Source organism: Danio rerio, chromosome 17 (assembly GCF_049306965.1).
Source record: "Danio rerio strain Tuebingen ecotype United States chromosome 17, GRCz12tu, whole genome shotgun sequence".
NCBI classification, from domain to species: Eukaryota; Metazoa; Chordata; class Actinopteri; order Cypriniformes; family Danionidae; genus Danio; species Danio rerio.
The window spans coordinates 6,954,673-6,979,247 of record NC_133192.1 but is presented as its reverse complement, the minus strand read 5'-3'; the positions used below and the strand labels follow the sequence as shown (position 1 = coordinate 6,979,247).

General features: G+C 35.4%; 2 protein-coding genes across 2 annotated transcripts in view; one reads left to right on the top strand and one right to left on the bottom strand.

The window, feature by feature from the left end:
• fndc4b (fibronectin type III domain containing 4b) overlaps window positions 1-9,101 on the bottom strand; it is a 90,663-nt gene extending 81,562 nt beyond the window's left edge. Inside the window, exons 1-2 of the mRNA XM_073928123.1 lie at window positions 9,008-9,101; window positions 8,850-8,916 (exon numbers count right to left, since the gene is read on the bottom strand). The gene's annotated coding sequence lies outside the window, so the exon portion shown is untranslated. The remainder of the gene's footprint in view (window positions 1-8,849; window positions 8,917-9,007) is intronic.
• Window positions 1-18,919, top strand: part of si:ch73-340m8.2 — a 32,675-nt gene extending 13,756 nt beyond the window's left edge. Inside the window, exons 6-9 of the mRNA XM_002665144.8 lie at window positions 3,011-3,066; window positions 9,570-9,720; window positions 9,797-9,928; window positions 16,453-18,919. Of these exons, the coding sequence (XP_002665190.3) occupies window positions 3,011-3,066; window positions 9,570-9,720; window positions 9,797-9,928; window positions 16,453-16,646 (533 nt within the window). The 3' untranslated portion in view covers window positions 16,647-18,919. The remainder of the gene's footprint in view (window positions 1-3,010; window positions 3,067-9,569; window positions 9,721-9,796; window positions 9,929-16,452) is intronic.
• Window positions 18,920-24,575: the final 5,656 nt, after the last annotated feature.

The following is a 24,575-nucleotide window of genomic DNA, read 5'->3' as shown; positions in this document are numbered from 1 at the left end:
TCTGAAATTGCATACTTCCATACTATATAGTACATTAAAAACAAAGCGAGCACAAAAAACAAACAGTTTGCGAAAAGTTTCCGGATCACATACTACTTCTGCTGAGATTCTGAAGTATACATACGGCGGACGCTACGCTATCCCATGATGCCACAAAAGTGAATTTATGAATGGCAGTTAAATGAGGCACCGGGGGGGGGGGATAATGACAAACGGCAGATCTAGTAACTTCTGAATTCCATTCATACTCTCATTTATGCTAAATAGAGTATATTTTACCAACGGTCGTGTAGTAAATTTAAATTCCAATGCAGTACCTACTTAAGTAGTAGCCCAGCTAGCAAAATTCAAGTCACTCTATTCTGGGCCACAGTTTGCTTTATTCTGGCCCAGATCTAACTCACACCATAGATACTTACATCTGCACTATACACTTAATGGAATGATGGCTCTAGGGTGGTCCGCTCCTGTTTGCCAGTTCAGCGCCACAATTAAGCCAAAGCAATACTGCATATCAGCCTGAATTCAACCAAATGAAATAGAACGGAGCCAATTCTGGGCCACAGTTTGCTTTTATTCTGGCCCAGATCCAGCCCACACCAGACACTTACATCTGGACCACATAATAAATATAATGATGGCTCTAGGGTGGTCCGCTCCTGTTTGTCAGATCTGGGCCACAAATACACCAAAGCAATACCACATATCAGCCAGAATTCAACCAAATGAACCAGAAATGACCCTATTCTGGTTAGCTTTTATTCTGGCCCAGATCTGGCCTACACCTTACACTTGCTGGGTGTGCCAAAGTACAAAAATCCCAGCATGCATTGCAGTATGAATACATTCTATAGCTTATTGAAGCTCCAGTTATTTGCTGTTGATTCTTACGTTTTTGTTGACGTTGTTGATTTTGTCACTTTAAGTCCCCTGTTTGTGATGTTTGTGAGTTTTGTTCATTTTGTTAGTTGTCACCGTTGTTGAGGTTTATATGCTGATTATTGATATCTCTGTGAGCAGTTGAACCAAATATTTTTTTTAGCTTATAAACCCTATAATTCTGTGGCATGTGCAAGCATGTGATTACGTTACTTTTAATAATGGATTAAACATTGGTTAACATCAGTGAATTATACTATTTCATCACAGGTTGTGCCTTACTTAATTTTATTGTTTTGTTTTTTACTTGGCTTGTTTGCTGTAATGAATAAACTTTTCAAGCAAAGTTCATAAAAGTTACAGCAGCCCAAAAGAAAAATTACATTAGGAGGTTCAGGGCTAAGAGCCCAACTGAAGCAATTTTTTCCAGGATGGTGACTTTAGTCTATGTTTCTCTATTTTTAACCCATTATCTTGAGCGGTTTTTTGAACACTCAGTAGTGTGGACACTTGGAAGTGTTCATTTAATACAGAGTTTTGCTGTGGGGTTTAAAGGGTTAAAGGTTTGAGTTGTAAAAACACAGTGTAAATATATATTTTAACAGTAATGTGAATGTAATCTACAGGAGTGGACTGTAAAAACACAGTACTGTATGTGGCTGACAACCCAACTGCCAGTATTATTCTGTAAATATTACAAAGAAATTATTCTGTTCTTTTTACAATGAAAAGTTTAACAGTGTACTTTATTTATTACTACCCATATCTGCCATGTCAAAGAGCTATGGTTTGTCCCCTATAATTTATTACCCTTTTATGACCCCTTACTTTTCCAAATATTCTCCAAAAGTGGTCCGCATATGTATTAAGATAACTAGGCCACTTTAGGCTCACAGCCGCATTAGCCAGAGCTTACTGTGCCAAATATTTGCCAAAAGTGGCTCACATATGTCTCAAGAAAACTGGGCCACATTTGCACCTACACGTGTGCGCCAAAGTCAAACAATTTGATTACTGAAGTCCATGTAAACAGTCAATGTACTATCGGTTTCAATCATATTGGACACTATAGGGCGAAACTGAGAAAACTCCACATTTGCATTACAAAAGACATTCAAATCTGTATTCGACATCACCACTATCCGCTTGTTAAGTGTGACGTCACGCGAAGCGGCTTCCGGGTCCAAGCGCTCTATTCAACTGAATGGGGAGACTGATGAAATGGTAATTATTAACGTTTACAAAGCGATTTAATGCTTTCAAAAATTACGAACGTCGTATATATGCCCATGCCTAATATCCGATGGCCAGAAAGTGATTAATATTTTTATACATTGTTACATTTTTGGTATTTGTTATGCAGCAAGCCCAGAGATTGTTGTGTTCACTATGATTTTATATAAAATTTACTTTAATGTGTGATAGGAATAAAACGTGAACATAAACGAATGATTTCTCCACTCAAATGAATGGCGGCTTGGACCCGGAAACAGTATTACATACGTCACAAACACGTCACCACTTAACAAGCGGATACCCTTATTTACTCCTCCCTTCATTAGTCTACAAAAACAATCCACTTAAAGGAGTGAATTTGACCACTGAGTGCAACAGAAGAAATATATATATATATTTTTTTTTTTGTTAACTGTCCACACATTTTTTTTAGTCCACACATGCACGGCTATTTTTATAAACAGAGTCTTCACCACTTTAGTTTAAAATAAATCTCTGTTCACATGAAAATGCAAACATGCACTGATGCATGCAGTGGTGGATTTAGGCAAGGGCAATATGAGCGATCACCCAGGGTGGCATCTTGCAGGGGGCGGCACAGGGAGACGGTGCAAAAGAAAGAAAAAACAAAAACTTGCCCCAGTAAAAAGCATATGTGCTTCAGTAGGCTTTGAGACCCAATTTATTTAGATCTATGTCATGTATGATGTGTATGACTTCACTGTGGACGGCAAAGAAGGTCATTGTACAGGGAAACTTGTTTACGCATTGTGCACATGACAATAAACAAATAGAATTGAAAAGTATCGCCCGTCCCTACCGACACATCGCTTTCCTACTGAAGTGATAAATGCTCTTAAACAAATAAACATATCGTTTATTTTTTTTTCCTTAGGTCACAAGGAGAAACAAGACCTAGAGTTTTCTCTCATGCTGGATTTTGCTATCCAGGTAACTTTGTTTTTGTCTCTTTAACACCAGGGCAATTTGTGCTCACACTTATCATCAGCAATTTAGGTGATATTTTTGGCATTCAAATCCAATTGAAGAGTGAATGTGCAAAAATCACTCCCTCATGTTAGATGTGCTTAATGAAAAACAGAAAGACACTATAGCCCTTTTCACACAGGGATGCCGGTAAATATGCAGAAAATTACAAGAACTACTTTATGGTAAACTCAAAAAAGCGCTGTTTACACAGGCAAGGACGTTCCTGAATTTTTCCGGAAAAGACCATTCACACACCCATTCCAAAATAACGATCATTTCTGACATCATTAACCAGAAATGAGCTCTAAATAGCGGTGCTTGTATTTTGAAAAATAGAAGGGGTCAAGCTTTTGTTAATAATTTAAATTTTATTTAAAACTTTAGCATTCATGCAGCTGCTTTGTCCCAGAGACATCCCAAGGCAGAAGTACTAACCATGGCTAAATGTTTACTCATTTGACATAATTACAAACTGCGGATGGATGAGTATTGTGAACAACTTCGATGAAAACATATGGAGAAACACTTTTGCATGTCGAGATGTACATAATATGTGTGCTGGCACTCACCGGCTGCTTCACGTGCACACGCGTCAAGCAACTAAAGCAGAGCTTGAAGGTAAACAAACAGTCGTTTATCATAAGCATTTTAGCAATAATTATTTAAACAGTTGATATTAAGAAGGAATATAGAAACGATATCGGAGTAACATCTAGCAGCTAAATGCGTCTGGGAAAATATTCTAAGGCTTTTATTTTCATAAACAGCACGGATGTGAATGGCTCTGAGTATTCTGATTGGCTGGAGTAGATGTCTCACGTCAGCACGTTCTAATCGTGAGCGCACTCTCACTCGATCTTCCTTCTGCGTTCACACAGCGCAGCATTCCGGTAAATTACCGGTAATGTTACAACTTCTCTTTGCAGAAAATTGCTAGAACTAATGAACCAGTACTCTGTTAAAATAATTGGGTTAAAAATACCCCAACATATAACTCTACTATAGGTTATTATAGCACCTTCCAATCCAAACTATGCGTTATTTTAACCCAATGCAGAGTAATATAATTTAACTTAATGCATTGGGTTATTTTCATTAAATGTAATTTTTCCATTGTCACATTATGCCTGTTTAATATATATTATATAGTTTTCAAAAATATTGAAAATGCTTTATTTCTATTAGATTTTAGACACTTTTGTTAAAACAAATCTAGAATCACGAACAATGAAGAAACAGAACAAAATGCAGACAGTTATAAACTGCGGAGGCAGAAATCGTGTTGATGGAGCAGAATATGGAGCTCTGTGTGCTGTAGAGACTATCCAGCAGCTGCAGCAGGCTTCACTCAGCGTCTACAATGTACAATACATTTTAACCACTCATCTATCTAATAAAAGATGGTTTTAGATGGTGAAACGGATATAAAAAATATGACACTGAGAGGTAATTTGATTTAAAAAAAATAACTACATTATTATTGCATTAGAACTTGAATAAACGTTATAACGCAAAATAGCAATGCGCACGTGTATTAATACAGCTTTGTGTCAGTTAAATCAGTTGACTGTTGAAATTCCAATTTTTAACCCAACTGTTTGAGTTGATAACTTAACCAAATAAAGGTTAAAAATAACCAAAAAAAGCACCAAATTTAACTCTACTGATTGAGTTATTATTAAAAATTCTAATAAAGGTTAAAAATAGCCCAACAAAGCACCACATACGTTTAACTCAACCATTGGGTTAAATAAATAACTCAATGTTTTTTACTTTAAAAAGGGCCTGTTCACACATAAAGACCTTTCCAGAAAACAGCCGGTAATTTTCCGTAAGGGTCTGTATGTTTGAAAGGGGCTTATAAAAATATTCCTAAATTAAGTTTTCCATATTTTGTGCTTCATAAGTTTTGTCATTTATGCATTTGAATTGCGCTCTGAGACTTTGATTATATAATTTTGTTAAAGTTCAATATCATAAAGATACATGAAATCAAATTCATAAATTCAATCATCTGCTCCTTTCCTTTTTTTAGATTCAGAATCATTTAATGACATATTAAAATTTTATATTTTAATCGTTTCCCAAACAAATTTATTAAGCTCGCTGTGTGTTTTGAATGAAACAAGTATTGTAAGGCAGATTTTTATTTTATTGATTGAAAATGTCTTTATGGGCAGCTCGATGGCTCGGTGGTAAGCACTGCCGCCTAATAAAAAGGTCTCTGGTTCCTCTGGGTGCTGCGATTTTCTCCACAATCCAAAGACATGCGCTATAGGTGAATTGGATGAACTAACGCTCCATTCAAACAGGACTTCAGCGTCAACACTTGACTGAAGGCTTGTCTGAAGTTGGGGCTAACACGATCATCATAGCAGCGTCAGCCAATAAAATTCAGTCAGCAATAGGCTACTGTCTAGCTGGTGTATTTGCATACAGCGATCTGATTGGGTGACGCTTCCGTCTGCGCTTGAAAACTTGAGCTAGTCCCAACTTCTGCAGCAAGCAACGCCTCACGTTACCCATTCAAACGGAACGGGAAGCGTTGATGCTGACGCCCCGTGTGAATTCAGCGACAATTGTCTTTAGTGCATGAGTGTGAGTGTATGTGAGTGTATGGATGTTTCCCAGTACTGGGTTGCGGCTGGAAGGGTATCCGCTGTGTAATACGTATGCTGGAATAGTTGGCAGTTCATTGCGCTGTGGTGACCCCTGGTAAATAAGTGACTAAGCTGAAGGAAAATAAATGAATGAAAATGTCTTTATATGACAATGGAATGCTTTTATTAAAAAATTTATGAAGCTTGAAGGAAACACCATTACTCAATTTTTTATAGCAGTGCAGGTTTATAGCCCAGTGAGTTACTATAATCAATACATGTCGATGCATTCATTTTTTTAAGTAAGCAATTCATTCATTGATTGATTTTCTGGAAAAGGCTCTCTACATTGGCTTTAATGTTAGGGATACAGGTGACGGGTTCATTATTTTTTCAATTGCGTTTGGTATTGCTGTCATGCAAGATCAGCTGCTTCTCTATATTCAGATTGATGCTTCCTCATTTCCCGCTCCGCCGTCCTCCAAGCCATGACCTGGAATTCGATGATCATGAAGGACAAATCAATTCGGTAAATGCGCTGGAGGAGGTGAGGAATGAGGAAGCCCTCATTCTGGTCTTCAAACACCTTACACAAGCATAAAAACTCCACATTCACATCTGACACAACTGCATTTTATCAGGGATGTCCAAACACGTTAAAAAACTCAATCTAACCTCATACTTTGACCGTTAAAAACTGAAGCCTCGCTGGAATTCGTGCTTGTTGCATTTGAACCTGTAAAGCCCCGCCTTCTTTGATTCGATTAACAGGTTCTTTGACTATGGCCAGAGCCTGAAATGTAGCTTAAAATAAGAAACTAGTTATTTCTCATTGAGTTAGTCAAGTCTCATTACTTCAATATAGTTTTGTCACATAGCCTTTTAATTTAATTTATTAATCATTTAATGCCATGTCAGCAACCAAGGCTATTTTCATGGCAGGAATCTTTCAATAATAAATATACAATTTAAAAATCAACAAACAAAATAAAACATAAATTAAATAAGATTTTTTGTGTTAACACATGATAAAAATACTAAAATCTTTTCTGGTTTCACTTTGTTAAAAATGTCCTTAAAAGAGTTCATTTCATTAAAAAAAAGTCTTCTGGAATGAGTAAAAGCAGGACAGTCCAGTAAAATGTGTTTTATAGTAAGAGGAGTTTTGCAGCTCAAACACTGAGTAGGGTTTTCACCTTGGAGCAAAAAACCATGTGTTATTCTCGTATGCCCGATACGACATCTGGTAAAAACTACTTGATCAAATCGATTGTTAAAATGTCTTAATTCTGTGTAAAATTTCAGGTTGGATTTCCTGAAATGTAGCTTAAAATTAAATGGAAAAACAACTAGTTAATTTCTCAAGTTAGTAACGTCTCAAATTAATGTTTTTTTTTTCTTCTGTTGAATCTCTGTGAATTCTTGCTAAACATTTTTACCTCTTTACTTTACACCTCTCATACAAACATACCAAAAAAAAATGTCCATTCAAAATGGCAAATTGTAACCTAAACGTTGAGTAGTTTGCATGGATAATACTCTTAGGTCTCTTAATAATATAACAGTGGTGTTACAAAAAGCTGTGAATAATGCAACTCCTGGTTTGTTAGAAAGAAAATAAAGAAAAATGATTTTCATTTAAATAACCTTAATTAATTACACAAAGGGGATATCAAATAATTTACTACGTAAACCACTTTGGTAGCAGGTGAGCAGAACAATCACATTTAGGTTTTCATATCAGGTGGAAACGAGCAATAGTTTCAAGGCAATTTGGATCATACCATAAAACATTTAAAATACAACATTCACCATAAACCTTTTTAAACATCAAAGACAGCCCTTATAATATACATACACACAATACTAACAAATAAACAGCATGAAACAAACATGAACAGTTGAAACCAGAATTTACAAACACTCTAAAATAAGGAAGATAAACATTTTTTTTTAAATGTCTGATGGTAAATCATCCTAAATGTTTACTATTTTTGGTCCATTAGGATTACCTAAATTATTTACATTTGCTAAATGCCAGAATAATGAGAGAATTTTTTAGAGAATTATTTATTAATTTCTAAACAGTCAAAAGTTTACATACATTTCCTTGGTATTTTTTTAGCTTTGCTTTTAAACTGTATAACTTTGGTCAAATGTTTTGGGTATCCTTCCACAAGCTTCTCAAACTAGCTTAAAGGAATTTTGGCCCATTCCTCCTGACAGAATTGGTGTAACTGAGTCAGATTTGTAGGCAGTCTTGCTCGCACAAGCTTTTTCAATTCTGCCCACAAATTTTCTATAGGATTGAGATCAGGGCTTTGTGATGGCCACTCCAAAACATTCACTCTGTTTGTCCTTAAAGCACATTTTAATTTGGCAGTATGCTTAGGGTCATGGTCTGTTTGGAAGACCCATTTGTGGCCAAGTTTTAATTTCCTGGCTGATGTCTTGAGATGATGCTTCAGTATTTCTACATAATGTTCTTTCTTCATGATGCCATCTATACTGTGAAGTGGACCAGTCCCTCCTGCAGTAAAACAGCCCCACAACATGATGCTGCCCCCAATACTTCACAGTTGGGATGGTGTTCCTAGGCTTGTAAGCTTTCCCCTTTGTCCTCCGAATGCAACACGGGTCACTATGGCCAAACAGTTCAATCTTAGTTCCATCCATGTCTCCAAATAATATTCCTTTTTCCCAGTGTAATTTAACAAATTGTAATCTGTTTTTTTTTTTTTTTTGTTAATTGAGTTAATAATGCGTTTGAGGTTTTCCTTAAATTAAAGGTTTTCCTTAAATGCTATTCTACAGTTGTGCTTCTAATTAACTCAAATGTTGGCAATTAGCCAATCAGAAACTTCCAAAACCTTGACACCATCATCTGAACTTTTTCAGAGGCAGAATAATATTATTGTATGTAAACTTGACTTTAAGGAAAAGTTAAAACAATTTCTCAAAAAATCTCTCATTATTCTGCTATTAAGCAGAACAGAAACAAATTTAATAATCCTAATTTACGTAAAAGAGAAAAAGTTTAGTTCCATTACCATCTGACCTTTTTTTAAAATGGTTATGTGCCTTTTTATACAGTGTCTGTTCATTTCTGGTTACAACTGTATATCTCAATCATTGATCACTTACCTGGACACAGCTACGGTAGCTGTTACCCAGCATTAGCACCTGCTGTAGGTATTCCCGACTGCACATCCTGTTTTAATACACGTTTATATGCATTACCCCACTTAAAACATGATTATACAAGCTTAACTTTACCTCAAAAAACATTGACGCTGCCCAACCTTTCTTAATTTGTCTGCATTGTCTGATCGGTGTTGTCTGCTTGGCGCGCACGCCACACTTCTTCCTCACAACTGCCGCTCCATCAGTGTTGCCAGATGTAGCTGACTGATTCCAGCCTAAAAACAATCCAAAACTCGCCGAAAGGGGGAGTTTGTAACGGTCGCGAAAATCATGGAAAATGTGGGAAACCGCCTAATCTGGCAACACTGCACTCCATTCTTAAAAGCAGCTCATGGCCGGAAATTATCGTATTTCACCTGTCCTGCCCCAATATTGTTCAAACTATAAAGTTTACAGACATTACAATAATAATTTTATGATTTAGCTAAATCTTAACTCATACTTCGACCATTAAAAACTGAAGCCTCGCTGGAATTCGCGCTCCTTTTTCTTTTAAAACTGTAAAGCCCCGCCTTCTTTGATTTGATTGACAGGTGATTTTGACTATGGCCAGTACCTGAAATCAATATAGCTTAAAATAATAATATAAGAAAGTAGATATTTCCGAATGAGTTAGTGAAGTCTCTAATTAATGTTTTGGGTTCGTTGAATTTCTCTCAGATAACAGAAGGGATGATTTACATTGAGAATAAAATAGTTCACCGGGATCTGAGAGCCGAGAACATTCTGCTCACCGAGATGCAGTCCTGCAAAATTGCCGACTTCGGACTCGCTCAAGTTAACAGACCTGGAAACCAAAGGATTTCTTCAGGTGAGAAAATACAGTATATTCATACATATTACACACCCAAATGAGAGTACACGTCTGAGTTGTGGTCTGCCAGCAGATGTCAGACTTCCGGTGAAATGGATGGCTCCAGAGATATTCGACAACGGCGAGTACACGAGCAAGAGCGACGTCTGGTCCTTCGGCATCCTTTTAACTGAAATTGTCACATATGGAGATGACCCATACCCTGGTAAATGCACTTCACACTCATAATATAATACAAATGCGATCCTGGAAATGACAGATATTTCCTTTATGCCACTAAAATCAGAATATTAAGTGAAGATCATGTTCTGTAAAGATATTTAGCAAATTCTCTACTGTAAATATATGACAATTTGACTTTTCATTAGTAATATGCATTGCCAAGCTCGTTATTTAGGCTATAAAACTGTAGAAAAAGTGATTTTCTCAATATTTAGAATTTTTGGAAACCATCAGATTTCAGATTTTTAAATAGGTGAATCACAGCCAAATATTATCATATCATAATAATGTATACATCATTAGAAAGCTGATTTATAAAGCTCTAAGTCAATGTAAACATGTCATTTAAAACAAATTGGGACTTTTAACTGGTTTTGTTGTTTGTGGTCCAGGGTCATATATGTGCAGTATCATTTTCCTAAACTTCAGCATTTTAAAGCCCATTTTAGGGCTACAAAATCCCATTTCCATGTAAACAAACAGACCAAGCAAATAAAAACTAGCATTTTCTGCTACATCTTATGTTTAACTCATAATGTAAATGTTTACAATGCTCTATAGTATACTGTACATTATTGAAAGCTTATTTATTGAGCTTTCAGGTGATTTATAAATCACAGTTTAAACAGGGTTTTTGCAGGGACTTAAAATGTTTTAAATCTCAAAATTCTAATGTTAGGCCTTAAAAAGCCTTAAATTTACTGAAATATTGTGTTGTAGGTCTTAAATCTTTTTTTTAAACAGGTCTTAATTTTCCTTAGTTCATGTATTGCTACCAAATCTGGCCAAAACAGTCACCAACAATCATGTCAATAAAACTTTAAACTTTTTTTTAAAAGATCATCTTTAACTTCATTTATCATAATGGTTTAATTATTTTCCTTACAGTAACATTTGTTTAGTAGTTCTCCTTGTATTTACTGCTGAGGACACCAACCTGGACAGATTGTTGTGCATAGATTTAGTTTATTATATTTTTTAAAACTTTTAAAAAAAACATTTGTTCATTTTTTAATAATTTTAAAGAAAGTTTATGTTGGAAAAAAATGTGTATAGATTCAGGCAGAGCTGCTTGTTTTTACACAATATTTAAAATATTTATCTAAGAAATAAAATCTAAAATATTTTTATATATTTTTATTATTATTGTATTATTAAATGAATTAAATTCTTATTTTTTAAAAAGGGCTAATACAAATCTTTTCCATCTGGGCCATTTGAAAAGTTTCTTAGCCTTTGGCCCTTTATGGGTGTAAAAAGTCATTCATAATGGTCTTAAAAATGTCTTAAAGTCTTAAATTTTAACATGTGAAACCTGCAGAAACCCTGTAAAAAAATGAAAACTTTTGTGGTCCGGGTTTTATTTGAGAAAGTATTAAGTGACTCTCCACGTTATCACACATTTTAATGTTCACTAATTATTTCGAAACACCTACCGGAGAAAATCCTTAATGTAATCGTTCACCCCAAAATACTGTCACCATCAACTCACTTGTTTCAAACCTTTATGAGTTTCTTTCTCCTGTTGAACACAATTGAAGATATTTTGAAGAATGCTACAAATCTTAAGGGTAACCATTGACTTCCATAGTATTTGTTTTTCCTACTATGCAAATCAATGGTTACAAGTTCCCAGCTTTCATCAAAATATCTTTCTTTTGTGTTCAATTGAAGAAAAAACATGTATGAAGGTTTACAGCCAATCACTTGAGGGTAAAAAAATGAGACAGAATTAGTATTTTTGGTTGAACTATCCCTTTAAAGCAGGGGTCACCAATCCTGGTCCTGGAGGGCCAGTGTCCCTGCAGGGTTTAGCTCCAACTTGCCTCAACACACCTGCCTTGATGTTTTAAGTATACCTAGTAAGAGCTTGATTAGCTTGTTCAGGTGTGTTTGATTAGGATTGGAGCTAAAATCTGCAGGACACCGGCCCTCCAGGAACAAGTTTGGTGACCACTGCTTTAAAGTGATAGTCAACCCAAATAAAGTATCATCATTTACTCACAATAAAGTGGTTCTTCTTTCTTTCGTTGAACACTAAACAAGATATTGTGAAGACTGCTAAAAAAACTACAAATGAAATACAAACAGACAAAAAAACTCATATGGAAGTCAATGGCTGCTTTTTTCCAACATTCTTCAAAATATCTTCCTTTATGTTCATCAGAAGAAAGAAACTCGAACAAGTGGGGGATGAGTAAATGAATGATTGAACTTTGACTTTAAAGGAACTTTTACTTTACACCAAACATTTAATAAACATTATTGGGAAAATGTTAGAACTTTCTAAAAAATTCAGATAATATTTTTGGTTTATAGTGTTGCATCTCTGCCAACTCTGTTGTACAACCTCAAATCAGAAATAGTTGGGAGAGTATGGAAAACACCAATAAAAAAAGAAAGTAATGATTTCTAAATTTGTTTTGACTTGTATGTCATTGTAGATGATACAACAAACATTATTTAATGTGTTCCTCATGATTTTATTGTTTGTTCGATCCAGTTACTATGACCATTTATGTGAAGCTGCTTTGACACAATCGACATTGTAAAAGCGCTATACAAATAAAGCTGAATTGAATTGAATTGAATTTAAAAGTTTAAAATAAACACATATTCCAATTTTGGTTCTTGCAACACATTTAAAAAAAAAAAACGTTAGGACAGTAAAGCATTTACCACTTTGTAATGTTGCCATACCTTTTCACAACAAATAAAACACATTTAGGAACTGAAGACACCAAGTGATGAAGTGTAATTTTGTCCCATTCTTCCTGCAAACAAGTCTTAAGGTGGGCAACATTCAGGTGGGTCTTCGGTCGCATTTTGCACTTCAAAACGTGCCACACATTCCCTATTAAAGATAGGTCGGGACTGCAGACAGGCCAATCAAGTATCCTCATTCTCCACATCCAGGACTTTGTAATGTGTGCAGAATGTGATTTAGCATCGTCTTGTTGAAATATGCATGGGCTTCCCTGGAGAAGAATGCAACATATTGTGCTCCAAAATCTCTGAGTACTTTTCAGCATTAATGGTGCACCACAGAAGTGCAAGTTAGCTTTGCCAAGGGCACTAACACAACCCCATACCATGACAGACCCTGGATTTCAAACTTGTTACTGGTAACAGTTTTTTCTTCTTTGGTCGGGAGAACACATCATCCAAAACACCTGAAATACTGATTCATCTGATCACAGTACATGTTTCCACTGTGTGATGGTCCATCCCAGATGCCTCTGAGCCCTGAGATATTCTGGACACTGTTAACATAGGGCTTCCTTTTGGCACAGTAGAGTTTTAACCGGCATTTGTGGATGCAACTACGTATTATCACTAGGGGTGTCACGATTTCGATTTTTAATCGAAATCGATCGAAATTTATGCTCAATTTCGATTATCGAATCAAAAAATAGAATCGTCGATGCTGCCATGCCCCCATGTCACGTCAGCTTGGCTTGCCAAGCGGGAAAAAAACAGGCTTGTTGAAGTGCTTGTTAAACTGCAGAAGCAAGAGACCCGTCGACAGAGCTTAAACCCTCTCCTCTTTCAATGAAGTCGCCGGTGTGTGAGCATTTTGGATTTCCAGTGAGTTATGTTGACAACGTTCGTGTTGTGGACATAAAAAAAAAAAAAAGTTTTGCAAGCTCTGCTATGTACGCATTACGTAAGGTTCGTCCGATAGACAACACCAGCATCGCGACCCTCCCCCGTTGCAAATCCGCTCGCGAAAAGTACACACTCAGGCCCTGTTTACACTGCCTTTGTTTTTAAATGGCATTTTAGAACGACAACGATTTGACATCCACAGTGGTGTGTAGCATTTCTGAGCAGCCCTCCTTCCTCTCTACCTCTGAAAATGCACATCACGTGACCACACAGACACAGACGCACACACAGCCATGCGCTCGAGACAGCAGGTGCAGGCAGTCAGAGGACTGCTTCAATCTTTCACTCACTTGTACTTAGTCATTTTAGCGAACACCTCAGATACTGTTGGCTGGTTCCTGTTGCTTGTGCATCTTTTTTTACCGACGCCATTATAATGACACAGATCACTGCCTATTCATGAGTCCCAAAAAAAAAGTGATTGACAGGTGGTAATTATGTGTGTAACTTACCTTTATTCATTTACTGTATGATTTGTTTATGGGTAAAACAAAGACCATGCAGGTCAGGTAGTTTAAACGGTAGGCTACAAATAATTAATTGGTCATTAATTAATTCATTATTCATAATCGAAAATCGAATCGAATCGTGCCTTTAGAATCGAAAATGTAATCGAATCGAGGATTTGGAGGATCGTGACACCCTTAATTATCACATAGTTCCGTGATAGTTTTTATCCTGTCATTATAAGACTTTTGAATAATAAAATTTCTTAAACATTATTGATAGCTAGTGTGATAGTAAATCAATAAATAGCATACATTGTTATTATTACAACTATTATAACCCATGGTGAAATAGGTATTTAAGTATTAAGTTATTCTCTTTAGAGATTTTTGTTTTTAAATAGGTTTAACTTATATAACTATACTTTTATATTTTTATGAAATTATAAAAGCTTGTTTCAAGAGTTCACACCTAGCTGATGATTGATTATAAGCAAGTTTGGCATGCTGTCCCGGGAGAGAGCCCTGAGCTCAAAAGGACCTTGAGCTCTGGGCTCCCTCCCGTTTGCAGCAATAGTATCTGGATGCAGCCTTTATGATGCAAGCTGAGACTGCATCACCCAGAGATGTAATGTCAGACACAATGCACTCAAATGGAGCTAGTGACGTCACTGTGACGAGTAGGGTTAGGTGAGCCCATTAAAAAGCATTGGATGCAGCCCAGATTGCACTGCACCAGGTCTGCAGCCAGACCCCTCTCGTATGCAGGGCGAGAGGCGAGCCTTTTAGCTCGGGTAGATCTCGACAACTCCCCTTTGATAAAAACGGATGACTAAATTGAATGCTATGAAAAGATATGCTGCAGGGTGAGAGATTAACTGTAGTGCAAATTTTAGATTGATCAATTCACTTGTTGTGCATGTTTTTGGAATGTTGGAGGAAACCGGAGGACCCGGGGAAAACCCACGTGATCATGGGAAGAACATGCAAACTACGCACAGAAACGACCACCGGCCTGTTGAAGGACTAGAACCAGTGACGTTCTTGCTGTGTGGCAACAGTGCTAATCACTGGGCCACCCTGCTGCCCTATGGAGGGAAAGGTGAAGAGGTAGGGGTGGAAGGGGGGATTCTTCAAATCGAAGATGACTGTAGTGAAAAAACCCTGGCTCTTTATAGTGGGTTAGGAAAGGCCTGATTGGTGGATCATGCATGCTAATGCAGAACCAGCCGTGTTCAGTCATAATCACGTGCTCCTCTCGAAATTAGTTTATGGCTGTTTCTCAATATGCGTTCTTCAGCGGTCTTGCGTCCTCGTGTTCTCGTGAAACGTCATCATCAGCTGCCTAAGTTCAGTTCCAATACTCAAGACCGCAAGTACGGAGGACGCGTGAAACTTCCCGGATGTGTTCTTGATATCGAGGACGCACCGATGCAGACTTGAGCACTGAACTCGCTCTGGAAGTCCCAGAAGTCATTGCGACTGGAGGTGGGAAGCGCTGCATTTATCTAGATTTATTATTAAAGTTCAGAGATATCATTTATTTACCTCAGAAGTTTCCCTAAAGGAAACGGTGAAAGTAAAGATTACCATGAACATCTTAATAAAGGAATAAACACATTAAGAGTGTTTGTTTGCTGAAATTCGTATTAAAATGTGTTTAATTTATATTGTGCAGAGTATATTTATAATGTTTTTATGCAAAGTATATATTTTGAAGAAGGGGGAAACAATAAATCGTTGTATGAAGGCTGTAATGTTTAAATAATTTACCATTTAAAACGCGTGAAGGTCATGTGACCATCAGGAAGGAAGAACGCAGCATCTGAATTCTCAAAGGACGTGTTCTCTGCCCTCGCGGTCTCCTGAGTTCGTTCTTCCGAGGACACCTGGCAAGACCGCTCTCCACAAGAACACAAGTCTATTCTCTGCGTTCTTGGAATTGAGAAACAGCCTATGAGTAAACTTCACTTATGATGTTAGGATTTTATAGTGTTTTTATAGTGATTTCTTTTATGTTCTTGTTGGGTCTGTTGCAACGTAATTTCGTTCTGCATTACAGTTTTATTGTGATGTTTTAAATGACAAAAATGAAGGAAACTGAAACTGTATTGTGGTACTTGACAAAGGTTTGCCAAAGTAGTCCTGAGCCCATGTGGGGATATCGCTTACAGATGAATGACGATTCTTGCTGCTGTGACAGTTTTTGAAAAAAATAATAATAATAAAATCATGAGGAACACATTAAATAATGTTTGTTATATTGTCTGCATTAAAATACAAGTCAAAGTAAATTCAGAAATGACTACTTTCTTTTTTTTATTTGCGTTTTCCATACTCTCACATTTTTTTTTCTGATTTGGGGTTGTGTTTGTTGATTCCACAATCTCAGGTCAAGACAAAATGTCGTGTGTTCGAGGGATTCAGCGAGGAGAGCGGATGCCCCGACCGGCCGGCTGTCCTGAATCGCTTTACGGCATTATGCTCCTGTGCTGGAAGGCAAACCCTAAGGAGAGACCCACATTTACTGAGCTGCGGGAGATGCTGATGGCTCTCATCCATGAGCCTGTTTCTGAACTGGAGTAGACTGGAGTAGGCATAGCCTACATGTAACTAACACATATAAATTGCGGCATAAATTACAGAGGTAGCTGCAACACAAAATATACTGGAAAAAATGCATTAAAAAGTACACTGAAGCAAATGATTCATTGGATTTACAAAGTTTTTGTAGGGTAAGTGGTTGCAAACAATTTATATGGACTCAATTTAATCAAACTAATTAAAATAAGTGATGTTCAATTTGATTTGTTTGTTTGAATTCAGCCCATATAAATTGTTTGCAACCACTTGCCTTTAAAAAATTAATTAAATCTAATGATTTTTTTTCAGTGTGGATGGGTAAATCTCATGGAAAAATACTTTACTTTAAATTATTCACCCTCCAATGAAATTCTTTGTTAAATACACTCACTGTGCAACTGCTCGATAACGCAAATTGCTAATCTGCCAATCACATGGCAGCTACTCAATGCATTCAGGCATGTAGACATGGTCAAGACGATCAGCTGCAGGTCAAACTGAGCATCAGAATGGGGAAGAAAGGGGATTTAAGTGACTTTGAATGTGGCATGGTTGTTGGTGCTCGATGGGCTGATCTGAGTATTTCAGAAACTGCAGATCTCCTGGGATTTTCACGCACAACCATCTCTAGAGTTTACAGAGAACGGCTGAAAATCTTAAAATATCCAGTGAGCTGCAGTTCTGTGGGCGCAAATACCTTGTTGATGCGGTCAGAGGAGAATGGTCAGACTGGTTCAATAGAAGAGCAACAGTAACTCAATTAAGCACTCGCTACAACCGAGGTCTGCAGAAGAGCATCTCTGAACACACAACACGTCCAACCTTAAGGAGGATGGGCTACAGCAGCAGAAGACTACACCGGGTGCCACTCCTGTCAGCTAAAAACAGGAAACTGAGGCTACAATTTACACAGACTCATAAAAATTAGACAATAGAAGATTGGAGAAACGTCGCCTGGTCTGATGAGTCTTGATTTCTGCTGTGACATTCGGATGGTCGGGTCAGCCTGGCATCAACAACAGGAAAGCATGGATGCATCCTGCCTTGTATCAACAGCTCAGGCTGGTGGTGGTGGTGTAATAGTGTGGGGTATTTTTTCTTGGCACACTTTGGGCCCTTTAGTACCAATTGAGTCAACGCCACAGCCTACCTGAGTATTGCTGCTGACCATGTCTATTTCTTTATGACCACAGTGTACTCATCTTTCGATGGCTTCTTCCAGCAGGATATCACATATTAAAGCGTAAATAATCTCCGACTGGTTTCTTGAACATGACAATGAGTTCACTGTACTCAAATGGCCTCCACAGTCACCAGAACTCAATCCAATAGAGCACCTTTGGGATGTGGTGCAACGGGAGATTCACATTATGGATGTGCAGCCAACAAATCTGCAGCAACTGTGTGATGCTATCATGTCAATATGGAGCAAAATCTCTGAGAAATCTTTTCAGTACCTTGTTTGATCTATGCCACGAAGGATTAAGGGTCCAGCCCGGAACTAGTAAGGTATACCTATTAAAGTGTATTTACCAAGTGATGTTTAACAGAGTAAGGAAATAGTTTGGCTTATTATTATGTTTGGCTCAATATTATTATTAATAGTATTTTTTGATGGCTACAGAACAAATCACTATCGTCCAATAAATTGCCTAATTAACCCAATTAAACTAGTTAGGCCCTTAAATTGCAGCTTAAGCTTAATAGTATAAAAAAGCAACTAGTAAAAACGTATGTACTGTTTGACAAAGACCAAAAGAAATTAGTTATTAGAAATTAGTTATTAAAGCTTTTTTTAAATCTCTCTGTTAAACAGAACTTCAGAAATATTTGAAAAAGTATACAAATTTCATTAGGAGAAATAATAATTCTATCTTCAACTTTATGGACAAAGTAGGACAAAGTAAACTGAAATCGACCCATTCCATGAGATTCATCCATATACAAACAGAGTGTTATAGTGCATATACCCCCAAAAACATGTTTGTGAATGACTAGTATTGTTAATTAATTAGTATTACTTAAAGGTGATTATGAAGTTTCTTAGTTTCCATATTCCCAGGAAATATTCCATTACTGACTGATCTTTTTGTTACGTATGCTGCTGATTAAAATAATAATAATGAAAAGGATAGCTTTTCTGATTCGAATGTACACAAAGTGGCATGTAAACATTCAGCCTTGGCAAATGAATGTTCATTGTGTAAACCTTTATGTTGATTATTGTACAGTAGGAGTGTGTGTTTTCTGTGACCTGATAAACAACAGTAATGTAATAATGTCTGGACTGTTGCGGTTACTGTAAGTGCACTTTTTAAGGCAGTTTTCCTTCTTCCTTCTAGCAACAATGCAAATTACATTTACATTACTTAAATATTTTGGCAGCTCTAAATACTTTGACAGATGTTAAAAATGCGTCTACAGGCACTTAATCGAGACCTTTTCCACCTTTGGCTATAATATAAACATTTCAGTTGATATTAGTCTGATTAAGTGTATTTAAAGGGATAGTTCACCCCAAAAGATAACATTTAATCACATATACAGACTTTCAAGTTGGGTTCAAACCTGTTTGTTTTATTTTTCTGCTGAACACAAAAGAAGATATTTTGAGTACTGTTATAAAAACGGTAACCACTGGCATTTAGTAGTAAAAACAAATACTGTGGAAGTCAATGGTTACTGGTTTCCAACATTTTCTAAATATTTTCTTTTGTGTTCAACAGAAGAAACTCAAACAGGTTTTTGATTAGTGAATGATGACAGAATTATGATAGCCCATATTAAATATGACACATGGAAATAAATGCAAATTACATGCATGACATTCAAGTTCACATATTTGGATTGTACATATATAAAATATACGAACACATATATAAAATTAAAACTAATATATTTAAACATGCGTACATAATGTTATGAAAAAGTGTTTGGCCCCTTATTAATTGTTTTGGATGTTTTTCTCTTATTTTAAAATATTTAATTTTTGGCCTTTTTGCCGTTATTAGATAGGACAGAAAGTGAAGTGGGAGAGCGAGAGGGGGGTAGGGTTGGGAAATGTCCTCGAGCCGGGATTCAAACTCGGAACGCCCTGACGTGCTACTGCACCATGTGTCAACGCACTAACCTCTAGGCTTAACACAAGTAAACATCATGCAGTTTGAAATGTACAAAATACAAAACTACATAGTCCTGATGTGTAAAGTGTTAGCCCCTAAACCTAATAACCGTTTAGGCCTCCCAGAATTGTTGTAATTCAGTCGCATTGAATGGTTTTCCAGCATGAACCGCCTTTTTAGGGTCATGTCAGGGCATCTCAATTGGATGCAGGTCAGGGCTTTGACTAGGTCACTCCAGTTTTTCTTGAGCCATTCAGAAGTGGACTTGCGGGTGTGCTTTAAATCTTGTCCTGCTGCAGAACCCATGTTTGGATTTTGGATTTTTATTATTATTATTATTTTGAACTCATATTTTAATTTTTTTGATAATCAGAAACAGAAAAAGATGAAACACTAACACTTTTCACACCACTATATTTATAATTCCAATGGTTTAAATGCATTATAAAGGGTTCATACGGTCATGGAAAACTTGGAAAAGTCATGGAAATTTTGACATGGCATTTTCCAGGTCTGGAAAAGTTTTGGAAAAACAGAAAACCCCACAAAGTTTTGGAAAAGTCATGAAAATTATTTTAACAAATATCCGTATATTTGAATTAGGACTGCATGATATAGGAAAAATCTGACATTACGATGTGGACATTGCGTTTTCATGAATTTTCTTTTAATTTTTTGAGCTACCCTGTCAAGTCCTGTTGTACTGTTCAGAGGACATCCTGGGCTTTGTCATTTGATTGGCTGGCATGCTAGGAACCCCTTCTTACACTGCATCCAAAATGGCTGGCATACAAACAAGCACATTTTATAGGAAGGAGAGAGGTATGTAAAATTTTGCTTTTTAAATGTTTTTTTACTATTATTATTACATGTATATTTGTTTATGAAAGTGTCAGGAACAATACATTTAGCTTTCAAAGCGGTTAACTTGTTTGTGTTTTAAATATCCTTTTTTTTAAATGTCCACTATAGTGCACACCAGATCCATCTTAATGTAATTAATGACTGCATGTTGTAGGGGGCAGAACTGAAGCAGAGAGGATTCTTTATAAGATAGTTGAGGGAGACTCTGATTTAGAGTCTGACAATCAGACAATGGCAATCAGTTTTAAATCGCTTTTGTGTTAAATTTGACTAACATCATTAACATCACTTATTTTTATTTTATTTTTTTAGTAAGCCTCTTAGTCTTGCAGACTAAACTGTTTCAGGAATTTTAATACAAAAGGAATTTTGTTTTTGTTACATTAATATTGGATTAATATCCCTACAGCCATCTCCTGTACAGTTTTGTTTTTTGAGTTTGGCGGTCGTTTGGAACTAAAATGGTCCTGTGGTCCACTACAGTGGACATGCTGTAAAATTAAAAATAATAACAAAATGTAGAAACTTTAAATTGTTGATTTTGTTTAACCCAAAGGATGTAGGAAATCACAGAAGAAAAAAAAACTGGAAAAAAATGTATTTGGGTCTCAGGAGGATATATATTGCAATGTGAATACAATTTCAGCAGATGATTTAACAGCTTTATTTGGATTGATTAGGGGGATTTTGTAGGGGAGTAAATCTCGAATTGTATTTACCAAACAAATGACAAGCATAAATAAAATATAGTAAAGATAAAAGTGATTTATAGTTTTCAGGTATTTATTATTCTGATACAGATATTGAATAATCAACACTGCATAGTCTTTATTGTATATTATTATTATTTTTTTCTATAAAAAAAAAACTTGTGTGCGAATGTTTTAAAATGTTTAATTATTGAAATGTTCACACAGTCACAGGCCTTATAGGAACAGTTAACTTTAAGATTAAAATCTACTCACTATCTACTCACACTTCACTTGTATCAATATTATAGGAGTTATTAAATTGTATTCTTTTTGTGTTCATTTAAAAAAATAATAATCATTGTTTTTCTTATTATTTACCATGTAAAGTTGAAGTCAAAATGACTAGCCCCCCTGAATTATTAGAGCCCCTGTTTATTTTAGAGAAGAGTAGAGAAGATTTCGTCAACACATTTCTAAACATAACATAGTTTTAATAACTCATCTCTAATAACTGATTTATTTTATCTTTGTCATGATGACAGCAAATAATATTTGACTAGATATTTTGAAGACACTTCTACACAGCTTAAAGTGACATTTAAAGGCTTAACTAGGGTAATTAGGTTAACTAGGCAGGTTAGGGTAATTAGGTAAGTTATTGTATAACGATGGTTTGTTCTGTAGACTATCGAAAAAAAATTAGCTTAAAGAGGCTAATAATTTTGTCCTTAAAATGGTGTTTAAAAAATTAAAAACTGCTTTTATTCTAGCCGAAATAAAACAAATAAGACTTTCTCCAGAAGAAAAAATATTATTAGACAAACTGTGAAAATTTCCTTGCTCTGTTAAATATCATTTGGGGAATATTTAAAACAAATTTTTTAAAAATTCAAAGGGGGGGCTAATAATTCTGACTTCAACTGTATATGTAGACATTATGAAACATTGTGTCATAAAATGTACTTAAAAGTTCTGGAAAAGTCTTGGAATTTTAGTATTAAAAATGTGTATGTGCCCTGATTAAATACAGTAGATATACATATATACACATTTTATATATCTGCAAAATGTAAATATGCACTTGTATGTCATATAGGTCCCTTGCATATATTCTATAAGATTTCTAATACAGGGAACCCTTTCCTGGTCTGAAACACAACACAAGTGGGTGTTGCAATTGGAATTAAACAGTTAAACAGCATTTTATTAAAAGTAGATGGTCTTCTAAACTGTAAACATGCTGTATAAATTTTAAGCTTGTGTAACAATCTGTGTTGAATTGCATTTAAACACCACTGACTAATAGCTGGACTAGATTAATGACTGATGCAAGTCAACCTCAATCCTCTAACCCAGCTTAAGATACTCCTAATGGACAAGCAATGGGATTAGAATGACGCAAGATCTGTTCAAGCTGCTGGACTCACACTCTGCTGATATTATTTGTGCTAAAGAGTGTCTGTATCAATATATATATATATATATATATATATATATATATATATATATATATATATATATATATATATATATATATATATATATATATATATATATATATTTGAATTCAGAATTAATAGCCCCCTGAACTATTAGGTCCCCTGTTTATTTTTTCCCCAATTTCTGTTTAATGGAGAGAAGATTTTTTTTCAACACATTTCTAAACATAATATAGTTTAAATCACTCATTTCTAATAACTGATTTCTTTTATCTTTGCTTAAAGGGACATTTAAAGGCTTAGGTTAATTAGGGTAACTAGGCAAGTTATAAATATAGCATAAAGGCGCTAATAATTTTGTCCTTAAAATGGTGTTTAAAAAATTTAAAACTGCTTTTATTCTTCCCGAAATAAAATAATTAAGACTTTCTCTAGAAGTAAAAATATTATCAGACATACTGTGAAAATGTCCTTGCTCTGTTAAATATAATTTGGGAAATATTAAAAAAAGAAAAAAAAATCCAAGGGGGTTAATAATTCTGACGTCAACTGTATATATATATATATATATATATATATATATATATATATATATATATATATATATATATATATATATAGATATAGATATAGATATATATGTAAATGTATATATATATATATATATATATATATATATATATATATATATATATATATATATATATATGTATATATATATATATATATATATATGTATATATATACATATATATATATATATATATATATATATATATATATATATATATATATATATATATATATATATATATATATATATATATATATAAACAAGCTAATTAAATGCAGTAATGTTCAATCTAATTTGTTTGGTTAAATTCAGCCCAAATAAATTGTTTACAGCCAATTAATAAAAAAAATTAATTGTAAATCCAAGGAATTGTCTTTGAATCATTGTTTCAGTGTAGTTATGAAAAACCACTTTTCCCCATGTTTGTTAAGTTGCCAGATCTTGTATGAAGCTCAGCACCTCAAACAATTGACGAAATATTCAAATGTCAAAGCATTTTTGCCTCTGGCAACATAGGTTACAACCCAGTTGTGCTGTTGATGTCTACACAGGTTTTAAGATTCAGGATTTGAACAAATGTCAAAGACAAATGTTGGAAGGTATAGGTCAGTGGTCACCAGTCTCGTTCTTTTAGCTCCAAATTGCCTCAACACACCCTCCTGATGGTTTCAAGTATATCTAAAGCTGTGGTCACACTGGGCTTTCCTCCCATAGACTTCCATTCATTTGCATGCGAATGCGTCAGAACGGAAACACAAGGTCAAGTTTCGCAGGTTGCTGCGGTGCAAAGTTAAAGCTTGGGGATCTCTGACCTGCGAAATCGCATCACTTTACTGCATGAGACCAATCGAGGGTCAAAACATGACCTCTCTTGACAGAAATTCAAAACATGGAGCAATGGCTCACTTTTTTAAATGTCTAATCAGCTTGTTTAATCCCGCCCCTTTTCGCAACACCACACGACAGAATGTGACCGCAGCTTAAGACCTTGATTAACTTGTTTAGGTGTGTTTGATTAGGGTTGGAGCTAAAATCTGCAGGACACCGGCACTCCAGAAACAAGTTTGGTGGTCCCTGGTAAAGGTCAAACCTATCCATTGGCTTAAAAAGTGTCATTTAATTTTAATTGGTCCATATTTGACCCAACATTGGGAATAAAAACAAGATAAATATAACTATTTAGCTGTTATTTAACAATATAAACAAGCTAATTCTGTCAACATCAAACCAAAAAAGTGAGA